Raw genomic sequence first — 26,991 nt, 5'->3', positions numbered from 1 at the left:
TGACATCAAAAGCTAAGCACCCCCTGCCAAAACTTCAGAATCCTTTCAGATATGACATCTGTCTTCTCTCTACACTGAGCACTGAGGACACAGGTCCCATCTACACTAGTCACCTGTCTCATTAGCTCCTGTCACACAAGTGCTCAAGTGATCTCAGGATCCATGGATCTGCACTTACGTGTGCATTTCTCTCTCTCTCTCTCTCTCTCTCTCTCTCTCTCTCTCCTCTCTCTTCTCTTCTCTCTCTCTCTCTCACACACACACACACACACACACACACACACACACACACGCAATTAATTTTAATAAATAGTCTAAGAAAATGCCAGCTGCTTCCTTGCATTGGGTCTTGACTTGCTTTGTTTACAGGAGCCCAGCAGGGGAGAATAAAGATGTAGGATTACAGGGTAGGGGTGGGGTGGGGTGGGGTGGGGCTGAGATCTGTCTTAGCTGGGTTGTTACACTCCTTGCAAGAAGTAGCTCTGTTGTTTTCTTGTTGTCCCACAGCGCCACCTCCTGGCCCTCATAGAGACAGTTTTGAGAATGGCAGGTTATCGAAGGCAGGAAGCGTTAATTCCCACAACTCTCAGGATGGCTAAGCTGAAACTCTGTCAACTTCTAAGGGACAGACAGCTCCCTAGCTACGAGTCCTCAACATGGTGTAAAATTTTAGAAAAAAAACCCACAAAAACATTGACTTCAAATATTGGGGATGTTTATAGCAAGCTGGAAATCCCGGGGGCTGGAGCTCGACCCAATTGCTCCAGAGGTCTGTCTGTGCCAACCTACCACACTCTTAAGGGTTCTTCAACATTAAAGCAAGCCCGGAACATCTCCAGGCCATCCCTCCCCTTACCTCCACCCTGCAGCCGCCCACAGAGAGACCGGATCACTTTGGCACTCCCAAATCGCTTAAAACGAGCTCTCACGTGCTGGTAGTACCATTCCAGCGAGCCAATCTTCACGACTCTGTGGGGAGATGAGTGCAAGCCTGAGGCTGTGTCTTCCCCGCCCGCAGCCAGCCCCACCAAAGGGACACACCAGGCTTGGACACCATGAGGGACGCTCTGCCTCCAGGCTTACCTGGCCAAGTGGCAGGGGTCGCAGAGCCAGCCCTGTTCTTCTGGGTGGACATGGCTGCAGCTTTTGCAGACAAAGAGACCACACTCTAGACACCGCCTTCGGCTGTTCACAAGGAGCCGGTAGGGCTGCAGGCATCGGGCGCAGTGGGTCTCATTCAGATGGGCTGTGTCAGACAGCAGCTCCCTCTTCGAGCTCTCTTTTTGTATCTTTCCCTTCAGTCCCCTGGGGAAAACGTTTTGTTTCTATATGAGGTGTGTGAGTGCACGCAGTGTGACGATGCACAGACAGACAGACAGACAGACAGACAGACAGACAGACAGACACACACACACACACACACACACACACACACACACACACACACCACTTCCATATGCAGAAGACAGTGGCCCAAACTGAATGAAGGCACTCTCCGGTATCCTGATCATCCAAAGAGTGCCAGCCCTCTTCCTGGAGGGGACAAATAGGTCAGGCTTAATCACAGACAATTTTGGTAGGCTAGAGTAGAAAGCTATGATTTTCACAGAAATGGCACTGCCCTTAACCATTGCTGTGGCATTTACTGTTGTACTCTGTGCCCTCTCTTGCGGGTCAGAGAATCCTGAGGAAGGCCAGGTGACGTTTCCTCAGCAAGTGGTTTTGGATGTCTTCCAGCACGCACCAAGCTGAGGCCCAGGGTTGTTCCTGCAGAGCCTGGCCTAGGTGCTTGGCTTGGAGTGTCTCCAGACAGGAATCACCCTGCACCCGGAAGTCCCAGGAGAAACCTGCTCTTCGAGTCCATCCAGTTTAAAGTAACACAGCTTCCTGGCAAGCTTGCCAAGGGGAACCAGCTTTGACTGGAAAATGGGCCCCTTTGTCCTGAGTTTCATGGAATACCTGCCAGGCATAATGTTTTTAGTTTTAGGTGGGGTAACGGTAATCTGTCCTGAGTGAGAAAAATTAGCAAGACACTGGGTCGACTGTCTCCTTTCAATTTCTGTGGGGACACCCCAGTGTGCAGAGGTGTGAGGGGTGCTGGGAGGTTACATCTGGCCTGAAGTGGGCTGGGGTGTACAGACAGAGAGTCAGAGAGAAAAATCATATAATTTTAAATATTATATTGTTTTTATACATTTAAAAATTAGACTACAAAGCATTTGGCTTCATCATGGCATTTTCACACATATACTTTGATTGTATTTTGTTCTCACCTGTCTCCCTCCCTGCCACTCCCACAAACTGTTTCCTTTTCTTTTCTTAGTGCCTGCTTGGGCTTTTCTTTTACATGGGATCCATTACCCTCTCTGTTTCCCACCCCCTTCCTACCACAGGGTGGGTATAGTGGTGCACATCTTTAATTCCACTTGGGTGACAGAGGCAGGCAGATCTTTGTGAGTTGGAGGCCAGCCTGGTCTACATAGAGTTCCAGGACAGCCAGGGCTACATACAGAGACCCTGTCCTCTACCCGAAATAAAGCCCCAAACCAAACCAAGAAAAAAAAAAAAACCCACAAAAAGTAAGATTTATTTCTTCCTCCCCTTTCATGATCCTCTTTCTAGTTTTGTGACCTATAAACACACAGGTGTAAACACGAAAAGATGCATACAAATAGAAACACTTGTCTTTCTAAGCCTTTAGCTTAGAAATTTATGGTTGCATCCCTATTCCTACAAAAGGCATGATTACAATTTTCTGCATGGCCATGTAAAATCCCACTGTATACATATACGACATTTTCTGTATTGGTTCATCTGTTGATGGACATCTAGACGGGTTCCACTTTCTGAATGTTTCAAAATCTGCAGCAATAAGCACGGCTGTGCGAGCATTTCTGTGGCGTGTTGACTTAGAACACTTTGGGTGTGTGCCCAGGCCTGGCATAGCTGAGCTCTATTTTCAAGAACCCCCATATTGACATCCATTGTGGCTGGAACTAGTCTATATTTATGACAGCAGTGAATAAGCATTTCTCTTTTCCACATCCTTGCCAGTGCTTGTTGTCAGTTGTTTTCTTCTCAATGGTAGCCATTCTGACTGGGGCGAGTTTTTCATTTGCATTTCCCTGATGCCCACGGATGCTGATCACCCTTTTCAAGTATCCACAGTATTTGTAGTTCTTCTGAGAGCTCTCCATTGAGGTCATTGGCTCACTTACTGATTCCTGATTTTTTCATATTTAATTTTTATAGTTCTTGTGATGTATTTTTATAACCATTCTATTCAATTTTTAGCTAAGCTGTCACTCCCTTCCTGTACCACCTACCTAGTCTATAAGTTCAACTGTATCTTGGGTATGGACATCTGGGAAGTGTCACAGTGTCTACAGGCTTGGCTCCATCCACCATTTCAGACATTGGAATAATACATCATTTCTGATCAAGAGTGACTAGCTACTTGTGCTGGCTAGTTTGATGTCAACTTGACACATGCTTGAGTTATCTGAAAGCAGGGAACCTTAACTGAGAAAATGCCTCTGTAAGATCTGGCTGTAGGACATTTTCTTAATTAATGATTGGTGGGGGGAGGGCCTAGCCCATTGTGGGTGGGGCTACCCCGGGTTGGTGGTCCTGGCTTCTATAAGAAAGCAAGCTGACTAGCCTTGGGGAGCAAGCTAGTAAGCAGCACCTCACCATGGTTTCCACATCAACTCCTGACTCCAGGATTCTGTCCTGTCTGAGTTCCTGTCCTGACTTCCTTTGATGATGAACAGTGATGTGGAAGTGTAAGCCAAATAAACCCTTTCTTCCCCAAGTTTCTTTGGTCATGGTTTCATCACATCAATAGTGACCCTAACTAGTACAAGTTGCTGGGACAGACCTGAACATGTTCGGGGAGGACTGTGGGAGGGTGTTGAGACTTGGCGCTAGGAAAGCCATTGCATCTTGAGAGCTCAGTGGGATGCTCTGTGGGAGCTTGGGAGGTAAGAATATTGAGGGAAATTCGAAAGATGGAGGCCTGGTTTATGAAGTTTCAGAGGGAAGTTTAAAGGCTATTGGGGGCCATTAGTTATTTTGAATTAAGACTATGTAGTTCTGGTTAGCTGGGGCTCAAGAATCAGCTGTGATTAACAAGATTCCAGAACTACTAAAGTGAAACCTTTGCGTTACTGGGATACTTGATGCTGGTCAGCTAGAACTGATAAATTAGCAGTGATTTAAGAAGAGGCCAGTCTGGTTGAGGTGAAAGCTGGAAGTAGTTCCTGAGGCTCAACACACAGAAGCTGTTTTCAAACACAGCCAAGGTTGTACCTTGTATTGGCAGCTGAACTTGGTGGTGTAGGCATCACCCAGGTGGTACTGGTTTTGAAGGCATCATGGAGAGCAGCTGAGGCTTGGCACTATGAGAGGCCAGGGGAAGCCATTGGCGAAGGTGCAGCCTCAGTAGCAGTTGAAGGCCCTGGACTGAAGGGGTCATGCAGGGAAACTGAGGCTTAGAACCATGAAGAGAGCCCAGGGGAGGCTACTGGTGAAAGTGCAGCCCAGTTGTAGCAAAGTCTCCAGAGTTTTGGAAATGCCACTACCATGGGACCAACACCAAGAACAGCAGCAGCTGTGGAGACAGCCAGAGCCTGGAAGACAAGCTGTGTGTGCTGCAGAGGGCAGAGCTGGAGAAATGACCCAAGCCCAGGAGCCCAGGAGATCGTGAATGAATCTCAAACAACTATTTGGAGTTGGTTTTACTTTGTTCAGATTGTGACTGTGTCCTGGTTCTTCCTTCTGGAAGTAAGGAAGTATTTTTTATTTTACAGGAGCCCATGGTTGAGAGACTTCTAAAAGACCAGATCTTGAAAGAGATTGGCTGTTTCAAAGAGACTGATTTTTTTAAAGTGTCTGAATTTTTAAATACCTTTAAAATTTGGAATGTTTATATTGTAATATTGATATTAGTGTGTGATCTTGGGGAAAAACAAGAAAGGAAAGGTTATGGCTTAACAGTGTTGTGTTTATCAAGTTGACAAAGAGTTAATTGTGCTGGCTAATTTTGTGTCAAATTAACATAAGCTAGAGTTATTCGAAAGGAAGAAACTGTAACTCAGTTTCCTTTTGTTGAATGGACGTGGTACCATTTGAAGGTCAGAACAACTCAGAGAAGCCATGCTTTTCCAAAGTTCAGTTTCAAAAATTACACACAGGCAGAAGATTCTCTCCAAGGGAAAGACAGACTGGACATCAGTATGAAAATTTCATCAATAAGGTTCCAAAGCCCACATCAGAACCAACTCACAAGAAACTATACGGAGTGACCAAAATTAATGTCCAGAATTATACAAAACAAAATCAAACAAGTAAACAACCAACAACAAAACAACAACAACAAAAAGTCACACACCAGTAATCCCAGCTCTCTGTGGCTGGAGACCATTCTAGGTCTCTGTAGCCCCTTTTGCTGACTTTCAAATGAGCTGATATGTGTGCCTGTGTTTCACACTGACAGGTCTTTCATGGATTATTTTAGGAATTCCTGTGTGTTTGCAGAGATTAAAACTCCACACTACCACCTATTTGCCTTTGGGAAGGTTAACAGGTCTAATATTTGATTACTGGGCTGTGTCCATTGGACAGGATGTGCCATTTAAGCATACTTCAGTTCCTCCCTTTCCAAGGACATGAGTCACTGAGGCTGGCAATGCATCAGCTGGTTGCTCTTCCTGGGTTTTAGGACAATCCAGTGATTTCCAAGACAGCCTCAGCTGAGCATTGGACCCTTACACATGGAGGGAGAGATGCTGACGACTTTAAATATTCAGGGTGTGAGGCAAGACCAGGGTGCAGGCTCTCAATCCTCACTGAGGTTGCCTTCTTTGTACATAGTCCCAGGCCACGGAGGTCCAGGGTGGGAGTGTCCCAAGAGGGAGGCACTAATGAGTGGAGGCTTAACTGGGTGTTCCCTCCAAGGTTTGCTTTGGCAAAGCTGTGTTTGTATAGCATAAAAACAATAACATGTGATTATATTTTCTGTACTTAAAGCTTTTAAAGCCCCAGGTGACACATGAGTGAATATGGGATGCATGGAAGATAAGAGACTAAGAGACACTTTTCTGGAATTCTCTCTCAACTCGGGAAAACAGGACAAAGGAACCTTGATCCAAAGGTCAGAGGGACGACGTTAGCTAGGAAACTTCAGATTGTGGAAGACCACAGAATTAAGCAACCAGCTCCTTCTATGACAAGTTTCAAAAGGCAGGGGAGAGAGACACACACACACACACAGAGAGAAAACAATGTGTTTGTATGGTGTGTGTGTGTGTGTGTGTGTGTGTGTGTGGCATGCATGTATGTGTGTGTGTGAGATGTGTGTATATGTGTATCTTATAGACTAATCATGACTGAAAGATAGGACACTGAGCTGGACACCAGATGAAAAGTTTCTACAACCCGATAAGCCTCTCCGTCAATGCAGCAATCCAAATCAGACCAAATCAAACTGAATTAGAAAAAGTCCACGTTTAATGGATACAATGCTCCTGGATGGCCTTCCAGTCCCCCAGAGAGGAGATGGGAAAGGGAAAGGAGACTGGAAAAAGCACCAGTCTGTTCTCTGGGGGACAGTTTAAATCCCCTGTGGAAGTATCCTTGAGCATCTCTGGGGGAGGGGTCATCATTTGGTGGGCTTTCTGAGATGCAGCAGGGTTTGGAGAGAGAGAGGGGAGAGGACTTGGTGGAGCTTCCAGCAGAACATTCCAGACTCTGGGTGTGTGGACACCAGGGGCTGGGGCAAAGCTTTCACCACCACCATTTTCATATAAAGCCAACACTGAGGAGGCTGAGGCAAGAAGATCCTGAGCTACATAGTGAGACCCCCTCAGAAATAAGAGAAGAGGGAGGAGGGTCTGGAGAGGAAGAGGGGGGGGAGAGGGAGAGAGAAGGAGGGACAGAAAAGGAAATAGAAGAGGAGGAAGGAGAAAACTAGCCACTAAATGCAAAGTCTGGACCTTATTTGAAGGTAGATGGAAAGCCTGAGCAGGTTGGACACTGATACTGTGATCCACTTTAAATGACATTGCTGTGAATTATTCTAGCTGGAGTAAAGATCACATGGGCAAATCACTGAGGATAATAAAATAATATAAAACCCTACAGCTAGTCATTCCCTCCTGACATTCCTAAGAAGCACTCACAGGGCATTCTTCACCCCTGGGGAACCTGCCTCCTTCTTCGCCTTCCCCTCTGTAAATCAGGACAACAGCAGCCACATCACAGGGTCACCTGGGGATGAAGTGTGTTACACAGATGGAGCTCAAGTGTCCTAGTGCAACTCTGCTGGGCCTGCCCACTCGTGCCCAAGCCAGACACTGGGACATACAGCAAGCTTGTGCAGTGAAGACACAAGAGGCTAAGAAGCAAGCCACTCAGTTCTGTCAGATAAGGCTGTGGGACCTCACACTGGGCAGGGGTGAGGCCCATGAGCCGCTGAGAAGGCAGCTGCATCGTTAAGCCCTTAGAATGTTCTTTAGAGAATATGAGTGTGACGTGACTTGAGTCCTGGTTTTAAGCCATGACACTGGGGTCTGTGAGGAGGGTGGACAAGAGGGCAGTGGTGGTAGAAAGAGGGTTGAGTGGGCAGGAGTTTCCCTCAGCTGGTGTGGCCTGACTTGGGGCTGGGATTGAAGGCAGTAAACTTATGCTGCACTGGGAATACATTCTAATGGGCTTGTGGATACATGAATGAGAAGGGAGAGGAATAAACATGACTTCTGGCAGCTTGACTTTAGCAACTGAGGAGGGAATGAGGTCTTGGTGGGGGGGGGTGAATTATAAGTTGTTGACCAGATGTCCAATCTGAGGGCTGAATGGGTTCACTGAGTCAACAGTTTAGAAGGGTCTTGGCTTGCTGTCCAGGCCTGTCGTGACACCCATTGACCACTGGCCACAAGTGTTACTTAAGTTCCAAATAAAATAAAAGAGGGGCTGGAGAGATGGCTTAGTGATTAAGAGCACTTGCAGAGGACCCAGGTTTGGTTCCCAGCACCCACATGGCAGCTCACAACTGTCTGCAACTCAAGATCCAGGGTACCTTATGCCCTCTTCTGGCCTCTATGGGTACTGCACACAGGTGGTGCACATACACATATGCATATGAAACACCCATATACATACAGATTTAAGAACTATAGAAGAAAATCAAACAAAAAAGTTAATCCCATCAAACGCTCTTAGCCATGGAAGTGGGTGAATGGCTGCCATACTGGGAAATGGTCTGTACAATATTCCTTCCACTGTAGGTTGGGCATTTGACCTTGGGCATGGCTAGGTATGTGTTTCAGTGGTAGAGTAGCCTGAGTAAGGTCCTGGGGCCAGTCCTCAGCACTGCAAAACAAACAAAAAAACCCAACACTCCCTTCCGTCCCTCCCCCAAACAAAAATAATCCAAACCCCTTAATGCTGGACAAGGCCACAGGGGAGTGAATGCACCAGAAGAAAGATGGGGCCCTTGGACCCTCCCCCCCCAAAGTTAATATGTAACAAGTCTAGACAGCACCAGCAAAGGAGTCAGAAAAGGGAGAGACTAGATATCAACCCACACCCTGTCTTGGAAGGCTCTGTGAGTGCTAAGCCTGCTATTGTTATATATAATATATTCCAAGAAAAAACTGTCTTTTCATCACTTGCTTTTTCTGCTCAACCGTATCAGTTTATTTTTACATGTATTTTTAAGGATGCCAAGAAATCTGTCATGAAACTCATTGTTAAATTTGCCATTTTGGGGGCTGGAACAATGGCAACCACAACATGCTCTCACGGCTTGGGGACACTTGAAGAGTGGCTAGCGAGACCGAGGACTTAAAAGTCTTTCACTTAACTTCAGTGAATTCAAATAGCCACATGTGGGTGGTGGCTTCTGTCGCCTGCCTCTGGGAGGTCACTATGGTGACTTCATCAGGCCTGTCCTTTTCTTTCTTCTTCATCAGTGGACAGCACCGGGGTGAGGTTTGCAAACACACTCTGGTATGTAGCCGTTTGAGTAGTGCAGGATGATTTTGTTCTTTGAGCGGCTGACAGATTGTTCACAAAAGCACCTGACGCCAGCCAGTGAGGGAGACGCGGTGGGTATGCTGTCCCATGATCAAGCAGGGAAGAACACTGCTCATGGGACTCTCTACCCTGAAGGGTGACCTATGCTCACACCCAAGTACTGACCAGTAGCGAGTAACATGGGTTAGCACAGTAGACATTGCAGGTGTGCTGTGCCTGTGAATTGCAAGAAAGGATTCCAGGCCACAACAGCCACATGGCAGACACTACTGGAGAGGGCACTGGGACAAAAGGAACGGGACTCTTATTTAAGTCAACTCACTTTCCTGAACCAATTTTGCCACCAAGAACCTGGTTTTGATTTTGTGCCTGTTTCAATATTCCCCTTTCAGAGTCAGCCCGGCCCAGTTTGAGCAGAGCCTAATTGTCCTATTGTGACCTCACTGTGCTCCTCCCAACCTGCCTCAGGACCTATGCCCTGTCCTCTGCAACTTCCTGCGGTCAGGCTGGACTTACAAAGAAGTTAGTCACAGGGCAAAGCAGGGCTACCCTTTAGCCATAGACTTCCCAGGACAGTGAGCACAGGACTGAACAACAACCTCAAGAAGAACCACGAGAAGTCCTTTTGTCAACCCTCTGCCACGTGACTGTCCCCCAGGTCTGTCGCCAGCTATTACATTAGCTGTTGATACAGTGAAAGCCAGTGTGCCTCTCAGGTCTCAGGGATTTTGCAGCTGACTTACCATCACTCCCCCTTTGGAGATATCAGTCACTCTGGTCATCTGTGATGTGAGCATTGTAAACAACCTCTCCCCATCTGATAGGCATTTGGGATTTTAAAAATACCCAATCCGTAGTCCCAAGGCTGCTGTGGGGCATAACATCCTTGGTCAACTGCATCTATCTCCGCTGGCTCATCCTGTGCAAATGGCAGGGACCCTTACTGTGGCTAGCCCACCAGCTGGGGAAGTCCTCTAAAGATGCTTCCTATCCAAAGAGAACTTAGAAGTAACCCGGGGGTCATGGAATATGGAAGGCCAGAGTGATCAAGTGGCATACAAAAACACCTGGAATTTCACTAAACTTGGGGTGGAGGTCGGACCTGACCTCTTCCAAGTCCCTGGGAAGATGATGCCTGCCTGCACCCCTGTACTTTGTTCCCTGCAAAATGAATTCTCCTCTTGCATGTCAACATGCATGAAGGTGTAAGTAGACATTTATTTAAAACCAAGACACCTGGCCTTAGCCAGGTCTGCTCTAGAGACAGGGGTGCAGTACCAGTTCTGCTCTAGTGGTAACTTGGGACGTCAGTTGCTTGGAAAGTGGATCCAGGCTGCCATGCCCATCAGGTCTGTGCTAGAGATGGGCTTTGCTCCAAGCCAAGCAGGGGTGGTGGGGAAGGAATTGGTTCAAGATGGAGCTGATTCATGAAGACCATGGGTGACAGGCAGAGCAAGGCAGGAAGGAGAGAGGAGGTGACTTGGAGAGATGGTGCTGACTGCCCCTTCTCATAATACTAGAACCTCTTACTGTGTGTGCTAGCCTCGAACTGGGCTTGTCTTTGGTGATTTGTCCTGGACTCTGCTGTGTTTTGGGACCCAGAGGCTCCTCCTTGCCTGACATCCTCTTTTCTGGGCTTTATCTGAGACCCCGCCCCAGGAACCTCCTACAACAGTCTTTCCTCCCTGCTTTAAATATTGGGTTCAGATGAGCCATGTCCCCAGTCTCAAGACTTCTACATGCCAACCCCTAGAGCCTGTGTGGTCTGCTTATACCCTCTGCGTTTTTCAGGGTTGCCTTCCTTGGCTTCTGCTCTGTCTTTGCTCAGGGTCTCCTCCCAACTCCTCAATAAGCTGACCACAAAAGACAGGGAAGGGAATAGTTCAGGCAGACTAAGAACCTTTCTTTGTGGGCAGAGGCAGAAGTGAGGCAGAAGGAGGTGTAGGCAATGAGGTAAATTTTGGATTAGGTGGTAGGGAGAATGAGGTACACAAGCTGGGGTCACCCAGGAAGAGGGGTGCCCTTCACATCACTGAACAGGATGGAAGTCAGTCTCTGCCCAAATCCCAGTGTCCAGGAGATTCAGAGCCATTCCACACTCCCCACATAGCACCATTAGTTCCTTTTCTCCCTTCAAGGTGTGGCCTTGGGACTGTGTGGCTCATGAGATAGCACCCAGACTGGGAGTCAAGTTCAAATTCATGATGGGGACCTCCAAGCTCGAAAGGGGAACTAGTTCCCAGATCATGGCTTCCCATTCATTCTGCTCACCCTGTAGCTCTGGCCACGTCCCCACCCAGGGCACCTGACATGACAGCTGGATGGGACAAAGAGGACCTGATCTCTGTGGCTCAGGCAGACACTTACTCCAGTCTTTCTTCTTCTCTCCTCCTTAGGTCGAAGTCCCGCTGAACCACTGCCCATACATGCTTGGCTTCCTCATCTGTGAGCTTGGAAAGGTCCAGCTTTTTCCCCATCTCTGTGCCTCATCCAGGCCACACCTGGAAAGTCATAGGATCACAATCAATCAACTCCAGAAGGCCCAGGGACACTGACTAAATCACAGAGTATAAGGCAGATCATCAAAACATCCATGGATCCCTCAGGATGTCTGTGCACTGGGCCAAATGGTTTTTTAAACGGATGAATACCTGTCTAGAAACTAGGGCTATTTATTAAATTTTGCACAGTTAAATGAATGAAAGTAAGTAGATGTGTAAGGGAATTAGTTCTTGCCCCTGGGACATAGATAGTTGCCCCCACTGTTCCTACTGTGAGATGGGTGCCAGTGGTTCCGCATTACGTTTTCTCAGAGCAGAGGGGAGCATACTTATTTCTAGCCCAGCTCTGAGTCCCTGGGGCCACTGCCTGTGACATTCAGAGCTGACAATGCTGGTCTCAGAAGGCAGGGGAGCTTTGGAGACTGTCCCCATGTAGGCCTGATGTCTAATCTCCACTGTTGGTGTGACTGGATTTAAAGTCATCTAGGAGACACACCTCTGGGCATATCTACAAGAGGTTTAGGTGAGCAGGAAATAAATATCCACCCTGCATATGGGCAGCATCACCCCATGGGGTGGGGTCCCTCACTGAAAGAAAAAAGTAGAAATGAGAAAGAGAGCTGAGAGCCAGCGTTCGCCTCTCTCCACATCATGACTGCGGACCGAGTGTGACCACCTGCCTTATGCTTCTGACACTAGACTCGACACATGATGGACTGTGTCCTCTGTGAGCCAAAAATCAGTTTTTCCTTCCTTAAGTTGCTTTTGTCATAACAACGAGGAAAGTATTAAACACCGTAGGAAAGGTGAGATGATTCCTCACCATCTGAAACATTTATGGCCTTCTGGGGTGGGGCCTGCTTGCTTAGGGTGTCCCCTGGCATCAAAAGCACCCCTTTTGTCATACTAGCATGATGCCAAATGTGTTTGCTCCAGGAACATTCATGCATGGCCCACAGGGAGACTAAAGGAATACACACCCGAATGGGCAGGATGGTTAGGGCCCTCAAACTTGGCTCACTGGGAGAGGTCAGCAGAGGGACTGTCCAGTGGGAATTCTTGTGCCCACTGCATGTTAGGGTCACCTGACAATGACAATAGCCAGAACTTTCAGAGATTCTGGATGGTTCAGTTGCGGTCAGAGCTGCAAGCCCCTAAGTGTCCTGGTGTGCTGTGTTTCTTGATGATCCAAGGGAGTGGAAGTCAAACCAGATTTTCGATTGATTGATTAATTAATTAAAATTAATTAGTTAATCAAAATAAAATAAAAAAATAATTTTACTTAAGACTCAGTCTTGCTGTGTAACCCAGACTAGAATGAAACTCTCAATCCTTCTGTCCCAGCCTCCTGAGATTTGATATTATGTATTTGAACCTTCACTTGGATTCAGACTTCAGATTTTGAAGTTCTCCAAACCGGATATCCTTGTTAATGCCAGTGCCAATGGACACAGACAGAAAAATTCAGGCGTCAGAAAGAAAGATGGCAGAACCTGGTGACATTACTCTAAGTGTGGTCCATGTTGGCTGGCAGCCTGTCTTAGAAGCTGATTAAGATGAAGATTTCCAAGCTCTGCCCAGTCCTGCAGACTAAAAAGCTTCATTTTAGCAAGCTCCTCAGGCAGTTTGTGTCCATGTGAGACTATGCTAGTCTGCAGATTCCTGTGGGTGGCAGTACTGTGGGGGAGAGTCATTCATTTAGTGCTTACTAACAGATTCAGTCTGCATGTTCTGTTGGGTAGGCAATGGGTGTGAGGCAAGCCAACCACATGATAGTGTAGCTGAACAGAGAAAGACAGGCTCTCATACTGGCTTTTTGTAGAGGAGTCACATGGTTCTCACAGGTCATATCAATGTGACACTACATCTGGGTATAAAACTTGGGGCATCACTGACAACAGAGGACGCTCCCTCATGCATCTTCACTGAGTACATGGCACAACTCCACCTGTGATCAACAGAGGGCTTCTCTGACCACGCAGTGGGCTCCACTCCTTTGCTGGTCACTCCCTACTTCCACCCTTCTGAAGTTTCTCCATACTTCCTAATGGTCAGTGTGGTCATGTTACTGTTAATCTCCATGGGGACAGTAACTCTATTTGTTCCTGGTATATAAGTTCTTTCTATACTCCTCACTGTTTGCAGCAGGTCACACAGGGAAGCCCATGGGTGACCCCTAGTCCAGCTGGCTTCAGAAATGGTTCTTGAGAGACCTGTTTTAGGTGACAGAGACTTGACTAGCACTGGAGACCCTGGAAAAATCTTCCTTGAGGATTTGTTCTATTTTCTTGAAAATAATAGAGTAGGGGACAATTCAGGTGCTCTCACAGGGGACCTCCCAACCTGGAAGTCTTCATTTTGCTTTCCAATTCTGAAATACATCCCCTTTCAGAGCTACCAAACAGTCAGAAGCAATCAGCATGAATATTTGAGAACAACAGTCTCTGTGCCACAGAAGTACTTTAATTTGGCCACACAGAGGTTAATTATGGCCCACAGCCTCAGTACTCAGTTGCTGAGGCAGGAGAATCTCTTGTTGGAGGTTAGCCTGGGCTACATAATGAAATATGTATATCTCACAAAAAATTCAAAACCAGAAACAAAAAAGGCTGTGATGATTAATCATATTGTCTGGATATGGGATCTGAGGGCACACACCTCTGGGCATGTCGATGAGTGCTTTTCTAGATAGATTTAATGCGGGAAGGAAGACCCACTCTGAATGTGGGGAGCACCATCCCATGTGGTGGAGTCCTGAGTCAAAAGGAGGAAGTGAGCTCCATGTCAGCGTTCATCTCTGCTTCCTGACTGTGGGTGCAATGTGACCAGCTGCCTCACACTCCTGCTGCCATAGCCATGGCTGCCTTGCCTTCCCCCACCACCATGGACTGCATCCTCAAACTGAAAACGAATCTAAACCATCTTTGGAGTGGCTTTTGTTGGGTATTTTTTCCACAGCAAGGAGAAAAGCGAGTAAAAGCAGGTTAAGAAGAAGAAGTGACCCTGCCCAGGCAAATGTTACTAAAGTGAATTTCCAGAGCCCACCGCTGTCAATTAGAATAGTCCCTGACCCCAAACATTCTGCGTCTTCAAATTGGTGAAAGATCATTTCTCAACATTTTTTTCAGTCTGCCCTCAATATTCCCAATCCCCAGCACAGAGGTGAGTATGAGGAATGTGTTTAGAGGGGGCCTTGGTTGGTGGGGGCAAGACAGTTCCACAAGGAGCCAATCAATGCATTCTTTAGGCACCCCCCCCCCACAGAACACGTGGTGTCTGGCTTCTACAGAGCAGAACAAGAAGTTCTTATTAGATGGGTGACTGAGGCTCATTCATTCTGCATTCTCATCATCTTAAAGCCAGTGTCTTATGGGGCAGTGATCACTCAAGTTCTATTCTTGGAGCCAATGAGCAGCGTGACCCTCAGCTGAGGGCTCTCTCTCCCTCCCCCCACCTCCTGGAGTAGAAATCAAAGTCTCTGGGTACTTAACTCCTGAGCGGGAAGGAAAAGCCAAAGGAAAAGCCACCTCTTTGCCATCCTCACAGTTCGAATTCTTTTTTTAAAATTAATTTTAATTATTAATTTTTGAGGTTAGCCTAATGAAGTAATGAGATTCATCAAGGAATCTTTGATATATATATTTGCTATTATACTTTCTCAGAGGCTGCTCAGTGTCAGGGGATGTACAGCAATATCAACACACATCAGGACCAAATCCAGAGGCTGCTGCACACTGATGCCATGCATCTCCCAGCCCAGGCTGAGGCTGTTTCTCCTCCTTTGATGCTTGTTTTTCATGGGTGTCACTTGGTTTCTTAGCCAAATGCCAATGATGCTACCAGGAGGAAAAGGGCTGGGGAGTTCCCTGAGCCTGAGAGGAGTCTGAACTCTTGTTATTTAGGATGCTGCCAGGATGAAGCAGGAGAAGGGTCCAGACTGGTGCTGGGACAGCATGGCTGGCCACCAGCGGCGGAGCTGAGGGTAGGTAGATCCTTGCTAGATGTGTAGGGGAAGCAGTGTGGAGGGTCAGGAACTCTGTCCCACACCGGGCTGGGATATGTGTCCCATGAAGCACTTCTTGAAGGATCTCTGACCCCCAAGCTCACTTTGCTCTGCGTAGGAAATCCAGGAAGGGTGGAACTCAGTGTTTGGAAAGCACACACACACCTGTTGCTAAGCTAAGAACAATGTGTTGGTGCGTTGCGGGTTGGAAGCTTTATGAAGTTTTCCTCGGATGCCCTTTTTTTTTGATCAGGTCCCAGGTCCTTGATTTCAGGAGGCTCGAGGGAGAACATTTTGAGTTTGTCTGATGGAAACTTTGTAGGGTGGTACAGCCACAGGACAGCACTTGTTGAGGGCATCTTTGGACAATTCGAGGCTGAGAGCCTGTGTCCACAGAATGGTATGCATTTTTATCCACTACAAGAAAATCGTCCTATTTACTGAATCAATATAAGACCAAGGCTTAAAGCTTTTAATCAAAATAACTATTTCTGGAAAATGTTCTAAAATCAAACGAAGAATTTGTTTGATGCCAGTGCTTTAAAACACACAAACTAAGGCAGTGAGTGGCATTTTGAGGACATGCGGATACCTTTACTGACCAGCCCTGGCTAGCACAGGATATGCTCATTTGCATGGTCTGCAGACTCCAGCAAGTCCGTGATCCCCTGTCATCCCTGCTTTGCTGGCTCCTCATGAACGAGTCTGTTCTCATGAATCTATACTTGAGACACTGAAGGGCAGGGAATGGACCAGACCCACGGAAGGGCCAGGGCTGCTCGTGTCTGGCTAGGCAGGGGGGATGGGCCTGTGTTAGGGCGGGGCGATGCCTCTGGGCTCTGACTGTTCCTTGTCTGTGCTGATAACCCAGTCACGAGCTTCCTGAGCCCCAAAGCACTCTCAAGTTCTCTCTGCTCCACCGCTCAGCTTTAATCCCATCCCAAATCACCCAGATGCCAGTTGTCCCCAGTTACTTAATGATTATAATGGGGAACAGGGCGGCACTGGAAAAAGTGACCAGCAGGAAGGAGAGATAAAAACTAAGAGGGACCGCTCAGACCCAGCCTCGGAGTTTCAAGGAAATGTTGTCTTTAGCTATTAAAGATTCGAATGAACACTTCGGTCACATTGAAGGGAAACTTGTAGACAAAGACCCGACTTATCCACTTGTAAGGTCACCTGCCCAGAAGCTGGCACATCAGTAAGTGTGGGCAAACAAACTGGGAACAACTCAGCAGACGCCAGCTGACAGTGGCAGGTATACCTGCTGTCTGGACCAGGCAGGTCCTGCTGATAAGGTGCCCGCTATGACCCCTTTGGGGCTGTCTCCTGAGCTTCTGGGAGTGGTTATGTGCGTGGCCAGGGCTCACACCACAGGGTACTGGGGTCTCTAGTCTCCAGAAGCAGGATGAGCACAATGCCACCCCAAAGTTCTCCCTTCTCCACGGCAGTGCCAGATGCCACCGGAAGCTCCAGAAAGGCTCCCACAAGCCAGGAGGCCTGCTGTCACTTCTAGTTTGATTTTGCTGTTCTTGGTGTTCCCTTGGGAGCCTCACTTTCTCTTGGCCATCGGTTTTGACCTACATGCAAAGGCTCTGGTCCAGGCTGTGGTGAGAGTTGAACCGAGTACAACTGCAGAGTTTGCAGCTGGGCTCCCAACCCCGTTCAGGCATGGCCAGTATTGCTGCAGACAGGGACTTCTCTCAAGATCTCAGTTCCCTGTCTCTATTGTGAGAAGCTGGGCTCCATGGCCTCTCTGGTCATCTCTAACCCAGCATGATGCTGGCATCTTAGACTTAAGAGGCACCATGGTGGTAGGGTAGGATGCTCATACATGTTGGGGATCAACTTCTCCCAGAACATGATAGTGAGCCCTAAAAGTTGGTTTAACCGATTGACCAGGTCACCTGCCCACCCTGCATCAACACCGAGGGAAGGGCAAGGCGTCATTACACAGGTCTGGGGACCTCTTTGCCTGTCCCCAGCCTCTCCTCCTCCCTCAGTGCTCTGCAGCTTTTCAGAGTCACTATGCTTCCACCAGGAAGACCCACCAAGTTCTTGCGCGTGGCCTGGACCAGGTTCTCAGTCCTGTGAGGCACCTGCCATGGTCCCCAGTATGGAGATGGGACACTGACACTGGGAGAGATGGAGGAGCATGCCTCCTCCTCCCCTGCCTGGTGTTGCTTGGATTCTAAAAAGTGACACCTTGGAGACTTGGGCAGGGGTGGTGCTTATGGCCCGGAAAGCTGTGTGTAATCAGTTGGGGGATGGGTGTCAAATGACACACGGGCAGGCAGGGGGCCATCAGGTCCAGGGGTGCACCAACCTCACTGCGCAGCTGATCCTTCCAGCTCACCCCTTTTCCTGATACTTTATGGCCAGAGCACTAGGGAAGTCTTGAACCCCCATTATCACAGAAAGCCCCCCATAAAGAAACTTGAGTAATCACACTGCCTGGAAACAGAACAGGTAAACTTGCCAAGCCATTTCAGACGAAAGCAAAGAGCCGAGTTTTTAATTCAGGTCAGTAGGGTATAGGTGTGCGCTCTGTGAAATCTTCCTGGATCTGTGAGACTCAGCTCCCTCACAGGGGAGAGCCTGCCATGCCTACAGCCCACTCATCTTTCTTCTCACATTTTCACAACAAGCAGGTGGACCCAGGGAACCTATGGTCCACCAAAAATAAAAAAATAAAAAATCCACTCACTCTGGTGGTGTTAGAGGTCTGCAGGAAGGCAGGTGCCTCTTTTAGTCTGGGATCTTTTTCTTATTCCCCCAAGACCAGCTGGTCAGCCAGGAGGAAGTCTCTCCAAACAGCTTCTCACCCTGAGCTACAGCCCAAGTCTCCCGGGGCTCCAGCTTTTACCTCAAACAGGGCTTTTGATGAAAATCAACTGTTGAGCACCAAATAGACTCCCCAAAGATTTAGCCACTGTGATCGTGGCATCCGGAAGAAGCCTGGAGTTGGGGGTTTCCTGAGTGAGTGCTCTTCTCACCTAAGCCCGAGGGTGGGGCCGCACCCTCCCTGAGCCGGGGTTCCCTCTCCTGGAGGCGTGTGAGGTCCTGCAAGCCCCAGGTTCTCACATTCAGCACTCACCGGCCTCTCTCCTGGGAATGCTCAGCCTCTGGCTCTGGCACTTGAGTCTGGGGCTCTGCTCCTTGCTCTTAGGTCCTGAGAGAGAAACCCCAAGCACCAAGGCCGGTGTTGGGTCACGGTGCACTGAGCTATACAGAGCGGAGCGCAGGGAGCCTGGCAGCTGTGGCACAGGACCTGCCCAACTTGCCGCCGGCTCTGATCACATGGGCTACTCCCCTTCCCGCCCAGCTCCGGGATCACCCGGGGCGCTCAGCAGGCCAAGCACAGGGTGGAAGCCAAGGGCTCTCCAGAGAGGCGCCTGTGCGGTTCCGAGGACATGTCTCCTCATCTCCCAAGCTGGTTGGGGGAGACTGGGCGGGCAGGACGGGAAGAGCCAGCACACAACTTGGAGTTCTACTACTCCACCACTTCCCTCAGAGGAGGGACCCGCATCAGCGCACATCCTCAGGGAGCGCTTTTTCTCCTTGAATACCCATTCTAACTCTTCAAGAAGACAGTGTCACAGTTAGGGAAACTGAGGCTCAGAAGAGTGCCCTACCCAAAGTCACCTACTCAGTGAGACTGAACCCACGGTTTCCACCAGCAAGAGCCACGCATCGCTCAGGGCCCCAGATTGCAGGACGCAACTGGAATCACAAGACCCTCTCAACGGGCAGTCCAGAAGCAGGAAGGGAGGTGGGCTTTAACTACCAAAAAAAGCCCAGTAGGTCTCTGGTCTGCTACTTCCCACCCAGAGATCTGCGAGGGAAGACCTGGTGATGGATGGGAAAGGCTACCACATCAGTAAGAAGCCAATGCGTTTTGCTTGCTTCAAGCAGCTTCAAGGTCAGCTTCTCTCAAGCCCAGGAGCCCTCCCTATCCCTTAGGGGACTTAGCCCAGCTAGTCCTTCTGAACTGCCCTGGATGTTGAGAGAATCTCCCCAACCGCGCCCCGCCCCAGCATCAGTGCACCCTAACCTGGCTCCCCGTTGCTCTATTTAGAAAGGATCAAACACACAATACCCAACACTTGAGAGGCAGAGGCAGGAGGATTGCTGAGAGTTTCAGACCAACCTGTGCTAGGATTGAGTTTCAGCCTGAACTACACACACACAGAGAGCCTGTCTCAAACAAACAGTGACCTCTATTCTTTAGGGACAACTTTTGCAACTCAGTTCCCCTGTCTGCAGAAATAGAGATGGGGCATAGATAATAAAGAGCGGCAGCGTGGACAGATGTGATAGCAGTGGCTGCTGGCTGTCAGTGGGAGAGGAAAGGGAATCTTAGCGGTCCGTCATGCACTAGGTCATCTGCAGAGAGCTTTCAAAAGCCACAGTGTGTGCCAGGGTGTGTATGCATGTGTGATGGTGTGTGCATGCGTGTTCATGAGTGTGTGCATCTGTGTGTGTGCATGTGCATTCACGTTCGTTTGTGCGTGCGTGCGTGCGTGCGTGCGTGCGTGTGTGTGTGTGTGTGTGTGTGTGTGTGTGTGTGTGTAGATGGGTGGCAATACCAGGGCTGACTTAAGGTGTTCCAGTGGGTTGGGTGAAATTAACCGTGGAGCTGTTATGGATGCCCATCAGTTGGTGTGTGTGACCCAAGAGCCTTACATGCTGGGCAGCTTCCTACAGCCAAGGCTCTGTTCTTGCGTCTTAATGTCCTTACCCTACAACCTGCTACTGTGTGACAACTTAGTACTTTCAAGTTAGTATTAAGACTGTGAAGAAGACAGACTTAAGTTTCTACTTTAGTGCTTACTTATTTGAACTAGTTTGTTTTGTTTTGCTTTAATTAACAGGGCTGGAGAGATAGCATTGAAGAGCACTTGTTCTTACAAAGGACACAGGCTGCATTCCCAGTACTCACATGGCATCTCACAGTCATCCAGGATCTGTCTGGCACCTCTTTCTGGCCTCTGTGGGAATTAGGCACACATGAGGTGCACATACACACATGCAAGCAAAAGACCATGCATACACAATAAAAATAAACAATAGAGACATTAAAAAGTTTTAGATGGATTTCAGGTGTTATACATTAAAGTGAAGATATATGGCACAGCATATAAAGAACAAAAGTTCAAATTCCTCCTACTTTCAGTTTTTAAACGCAATTGTTATTAATAATTTATGTGATGTTTCTGACTTGTTTGGTGTGCATGAATGTGTGTATGTGTGAATATGATTAAGCATATAACTCTCTGTGTGCATGTGTGCATATGATTGAGTATATGACTCTGTGTATATGGCTGAATGCATGACTCTCTCTGTGTGTGTACATATGACTGAGTGTATGACTCTCTTTCTCTGTGCATATGACTGAGTATATGACTCTGTGTGCATGTGTGCATATGACTGAGCATATCTGTGTGTATATATAACTGAGTATATGATTGTGTGTGTGCACACGACTGAGTGTATGACACACACTTGTGTGTGTGTGTGTGTGTGTGTGTGTGTATTTTTTTTTGTGTGTATTATTTGTGTGTGTGTGTGTGTGTGTGTGTGTGTGTGTGTGTGTGTGATTAAGCAGATATGTGACTTGGGGTTCCCGGGGAAGCATGACTTTCTGGCTGCCTCACCCTGGGCAGGCTGCCTCGGTCAGGCTCAGTGCTCTTCTACACTTGGTAGAGTAACTAAATCAATGCAGTAAGTTCTTCTGGACTGAGTACACACAGTACACAGTAGAGTCTGCCTCATGGTAAGCTCCTGGTAAATATTCACTACAGCTGGCAGAGATCTGTTTCATCCTGTCTGATAATTGCAGGGCACACACAGCAGGGCCACTAGCTGACTGTTGATGGGCAGATAATTTTTTAGATAATTCCTGCACAAATATCATCATATAAACACTCTGTGTTTATAGTGATTTATATAGTACAGACATGATCACAATTCTACTTACACATTTAGAATAATAGCTCTGGAATAAAATGGAAATTTGAAATTTTGATCTGAGTCAAAGAGTATATGTGGTTTTAAAGAAAATATTTTAAAATTAGAAGCGATTTTAAAATTGTTGAAGCAATCTAAAAATTACAAAATTACACAAAGAATTCCCCACTTGCCACTTGTGAAGGGCTTGATGATGGACACATGTCAGTGTGTTCTGGGTTTAAACCAGAATGACTGTCTGCAGAACAAAAATCCAGATTTCAATCAGTGAAGCAGAGCTTTGCCCACCAGGACCTTCAGTCTTTTGCAGACTGTGTCCGTAACATTCTTTGGGGCCACAGGATCTGGCCAGAATCAGCTGCATCTAGCAGCGCCCTCCCCATACATAAGTGTGTGCTTGCACGTGTGCTAGTGTGGTGAATACAAGTGTATGTATGTGAGTGTGCATGAGGAGGCCAGGAGAACGCGAGGACCCTGCTCTCTCATTCTCCACTTTATTCCCTTGAGACAGAGTCTCTCACTGAACCTAGAGCTATGCTGGCTGCCAACAAGCTACACAGATCCTCGTGTCTCTGTTTCCTACAGCACTAGGCTTGTGTGTGTGTGTGTGTGTGTGTGTGTGTGTAAATATACACATATGTATATGCACATACACATATACACACATGTGTGTATTTGTAAATGTTGAATGTGCACATTCCTTCCCACAAAGAATTTATTTATTGCAAAGAGGAAGAGAGAAGTTTGACCACAGAGGAGATAAGAAGACAGAGCCTTTAAGCAGGGATCAAATGAGCACCCAGAGTAATGAGGCTGGTCAAGTCACACACGAGCAATACATACAATATGTATTCTATAACATATAATACATAATGTGTAAGACATATATTTATATATTATACAAACTCTATATAGTCCTGGATGGCCTCGGACTCACTGTATCGAGCAGTGTTGCCTCTGAACTCACAAACACCTGCTTCTGCCTCCTAAGTGATGTGATTAAAGTGTGTGCCACTATGCCTGCTTATGACTAACTTAGGTAGGTGCTGAGGCCTTGAACTCAGGCCCCCATGTTTACTCTGCAATATTCTTACCCACTCAGCCATCACTCTAGCCCCATTGGCTCTTAATATTCAGAATGGATCCTCTTCTCAACTTTCTTTGGCTTCTGGGCTGTGTCACACTTAAATTGTACAGGTTGCTGACTTTTGTAGATCGTCCCTAACTTTGCATTTGGAAGGAACCTTCCAGAAGCAAAGCTAGGTTCTCTCTGCAGTCTATCAGGTGGCGGGTAATTACACTTGTCTCGTTATTCTGGTTGTTCATTACGAACCCTGCCTGAAGGCTCTGCCTTCCAGGCTTCCCTGTAGTCGAATTTCTCTCTTCCTCTTTGCAATCAATAAATCTTTGTGGGGAGGAATGTGTGCACTCAACATTTACATGAATAACAACCCTGGTAAATAACATTTCCATAAACAAAGTCAAACAACCGCCAAGAGAACTTTTTGTGTCTTTGCACTGCTACTCCCTGGGTGCCCTCAGGAGGTTCCCTAGCTCCCCAGCATTTTAGCCTGCCTTGCCACCTACCCTTCCTTGTTCTCTTTCTGGGGGTGGGTAGCTTTCTCTTTCTAAAGCTGTGTGAATCAATCTTGCATCTTCAGGTGAGGAAACTCAGCCCCCTCTCCACTACCCAGCTGGCCCCAGCAAGCAATGTGTTCCTATGATTAGCAGTGACCACAACAGGCCATCATAGCCCTGCTTCATAACCTGGCACAGGGATCCAGTTTCTTCTATTCACAGAATGGAGGGAGCCATATGCCCCCATTTAGTGGCATAAGGGACTGGGCCCAGTGTTTTCTGACCCTCCCCTAGAAACTCACTTAATGACAATATGTGGCCCAGGGACGTATCCTCTGTCCTCTCAGAAAACATGAGAAAGAAGAGAATAAGGCAAGAACACAATAGACACTACTAACATGGCAAAATTTCAGAAGAGACAGTTGTCATTGATGTGAGGCACACAACAGAACCTAACCTACCCCTACACAGGGTAACTGACCACCAATATAGAAGATTTATTCAGCTCAAGTCTTCTGATGCAACAGCCCAAAGGCCCAGGGGACAGAGCAAAGCTAATGGTCATATCTAGAGGCAGGACAACACTTGGACAAAAAAAAATGACAGTTAGTAGAATCGGGTACTAGGATGCATCAGATGTTGGAATCATGGCAAAGATTTTATCCTAGTTTGAATATGAAATGTCAGTCTGTTGAAAGTTTGGTCCCAAACTGGTGGCAGCATTCTAGGAGTTTCTGGAAATGTTAGGAGGTGGGATCTAGCAAAGGGAAAGTGAGTACCTGGTATTGTTTCTCTGCCTCTCTGCTTCCTATCTACCAGGTGGGTGGCTTTAAAACATTCTCCCCACCATAGTGCCCAGCCTCATGGAGCAATAGAGTCAAGTGACAGGACAGAAAGTTTGAGCCACACTAACTCTTCCCTTATTTTAGTTACTTTTTCTCAGCTCGTCATAGTGGCAGAAGGTCCCACTAACACATACTTTACAGCAGTTATCATAAATGGGCCTCACAAATCCATATCGTAAAATAGTCCAGCAGCCAATTTTGAGCCACTAAGCAATCAACCACTAATCCCTAAAGGCAGGAGGCCAGGGTGTCACCCATTACCTGTGCCATCTTGGAGAAGAATTTCAATCATACTGTGCCTCAATTGCTCTGTCTACACAGTGGAAATCTCGGGCTTCACCTTGGAGGCAAGGCACAGCACAGAACAGCACCACCAATGACCATGTCTCCTTTGAACCGACAAGTCCCAATTCCATTGAGGGGAGGGACACTGCTGGAAATGAAAATCCATGTGTTTCCATTGCTCTTATAATAGGATTCATGGGATACATTTCTGTACAGCGATGGTGGGTAGGGAGAGGCCCCTGGGGACAGTGTGCCTTCACTAAGAGAAACTTCTTAGCCATTCTCTTCCTTTTCCTTTCTTCTTGCCTGGAACTTAGATAGGGGGAGTGCTCTGGAGCTGTGGAAAGTGTCTGGCAACCAGGAGGAGACAAATGAGAGGCCCCTCTAGGATCCTGGTTTGGAAAGACAGGTTTGAAGCCCTATGATACCACTGAGCTGTCTTCTTAGCAGGCCCTCTACCTCTAAACCCCTTGCTAAGGGAACAAAAATAACAGCTCGTGTAAGCCACTGTCAGATGGGTTTGCTGTCGTGAAGGTGAATACAGCTCGCTCCATGGAGATGAGTAGGAGGAAGGTGGATCTTTGTGTTCCTTCAGGCTCACAACTATCAAGTAAGGGGGCTTCTTCCACAAATGGTCCCCTGGCAGCAGAGGCGTGAAGACAGAACTTCCTGCTGCCTGGCTTAAGACACAGGGGTTAATATTTCTCTTGTTGTAGGTACCTTTTGTGATCCCCCTGCCTCAGCCTCCTGAAGGCTGGAATTGCAGCCTTGCCTTTCCCTATTGCTTTCTTCTCTCCTTCCCTGGGTCCTTCCTGAAAGCCTGCCATTTGTTCTGCGCCAGGAGACAAGGGCCTGGGACACCTTGCAGGGCCGGTCCCCCACATTCCCTACCAGGCCGATAGGTCAGTGCCAGGCCCCATTGACATCCTTTAGTGGCAGGACCCTCCTGGGAGTATATGGGGATGGGGTGGGGTGAGGGGTGGATTCTCCCCAGGCTGGCCTTGGGGACCCAGTCCTGTGCAGAATAAAAGCCGTCTCCTGCTGTAACTCCTCCACACCGAGAGGGGGCGACAGAACCACAGCTGGTGGACCTGGGGCACAGTGCCAAACCAGCACCCGCAGGAGGGCGGTCACATGTTACAGTCAGCTGGCCGGAACCAGCTCCTGTCTAGTCTCCCTGCTTTAATTTAGGGACACCTTCCCCAGCCCGACTCCTTTTTAATGATGGTGAAGTGTTTTAGCCTCTCACCCTCCGCCTCCCTCATCTCCCAGGGTCCCCCTACCCGTGCCCCTCCTTCCCATCCTGGCTTCCCTCGAAGCCATTTGGTGTGCAGCCAGCCATAGTGACTCACGCAGCCCGAAGGGCAGGGCTGCGGCTTCTGTGTAGGGCGCCCGCCCTGTCGGTCCCCGCGGTGGTGGCCTGGAGCCCACCCAGGAGGGAGAGGGAAGCCACCCACTCTTGGGACACTGTTGCCTTTTGTCAGGAGACCTTCACTGGGGAACATAGTCCCACCACTCTGTGTACTGGTGGCCCTGTCCTTTTCTCTGCCCTGCACTTCAAAATGAAGCCATGCTAAGCCACAACTAGGCGACGAGCTTGGTACTCCCATTCAACAGTTCTCATCCCAAAACTTCTTAGTGCTCAATTTTGATCCCCCCTCCTCTTTTCCTTTTGTTCCCCCTTCCCTTCTGTCCATCCCCCCTCCTTTCTTTCTTCCCCCTCCCTCTCCTCCCAATATTAAATTAAACAAACAGACAAACTAATTCAGCTCCTGATGCTCTGGCCCTGGTTGCTGGCCAGCCCAGGGGACTGTTTTGCAGAGCCTAGGAACTGTTGAGTCATTTGGTTCCACTCCGCTTCTGCGTGGGGAGTCCCTTGGTAGGGGTGGAATGCTGGGATTTCCCACCACCAGGATCCCTAGCCCATTTCCTATACAGACCCTAGGACCCCTAGGCCTGCAGGGACCCAACCACACAATCCTCCTGGGGACTTAAGGCCAGGAAAGCCCCCATCTCTCCATTAAGCTGCTACTGCTGGGAAGACGGGGACCCCAGCTGAGCCCTGGACCCTGGGAAAGTCCTGCCACCCCAATGGGCCAGCATCCAGGGGCATTACTGCTGGCAACAATATGGCAGGTAGGGCATCACTGCCGGTCGGTTGGTGCTGGAGGTAGGTTCAGTGGGAGGAGGGGACAGGCATTGTTTCCTAGTGGGAAGTAGAGCCACCATAGGGGCTTTCCAGTGGGGGCACTTATGCTCGGGTCTGAGGTCTGGTAGACTCAGCCTTCCTTCTGGATGCTCTGGGATGTTCTCATTTTCTGGTACCCATCTTGGACCAGGATAGAGTCAAGCCCTCACAGAAGGGAGTGCATTGTGGGACACAGCCCAAGACCATTCAGTGCTTGCCTTCTGGGGGCCTTGGTCTGTGCATCTCAGTTATAGCCCGAGATGGAGATGGTGCAGGAGTGTTGCCTAGGGACTCCTGACCAAGGTTTGGTATAGATAAGCCAAGCAAGGGCGGTGACCCCCCTTTCATCTGGCCACAGCAAAAGCCACCCACCTTAAGACCATAAAAACAGAGGAGAGTGTAGCTTCTGAGACAGGACAGTGTATCCCTGAGGCTGCTGTCATAGAGCTGTGGGGCACAGGGTATCCATACCTAGTTGCTATTACGGCTTTCTTTTGCCCACCAAGCCCTTCTGACCCCTCACTGGCTGAGGCCAAGGGTGGTGGTGTTGATATTGCCCATAGCAGATGGAGTCAGGGAGGCAGA

General features: G+C 48.3%; 1 protein-coding gene across 4 annotated transcripts in view; it reads right to left on the bottom strand.

Annotated features, from left to right (window-relative positions):
* Positions 1–24,369, bottom strand: part of Mlph (melanophilin) — a 49,311-nt gene extending 24,942 nt beyond the window's left edge. For 2 of the 4 annotated variants that reach the window (XM_027397533.2, XM_035441120.1), the window contains exons 1-4: positions 24,195–24,369; positions 11,404–11,537; positions 1,084–1,305; positions 857–969 (exon numbers count right to left, since the gene is read on the bottom strand). In XM_027397533.2, the coding sequence (XP_027253334.1) occupies positions 857–969; positions 1,084–1,305; positions 11,404–11,513 (445 nt within the window). In that variant the 5' untranslated portion in view covers positions 11,514–11,537; positions 24,195–24,369. Of the gene's footprint in view, positions 1–856; positions 970–1,083; positions 1,306–11,403; positions 11,538–20,482; positions 20,532–24,194 lie in introns of all 4 variants that reach the window. The other 2 variants (XM_027397534.2, XM_035441119.1) reach the window with 2 other exon arrangements.
* Positions 24,370–26,991: the final 2,622 nt, after the last annotated feature.

This window comes from Cricetulus griseus, chromosome 2 (genome assembly GCF_003668045.3).
Source record: "Cricetulus griseus strain 17A/GY chromosome 2, alternate assembly CriGri-PICRH-1.0, whole genome shotgun sequence".
NCBI classification, from domain to species: Eukaryota; Metazoa; Chordata; class Mammalia; order Rodentia; family Cricetidae; genus Cricetulus; species Cricetulus griseus.
This window is presented reverse-complemented; position numbering and strand designations above follow the sequence as displayed.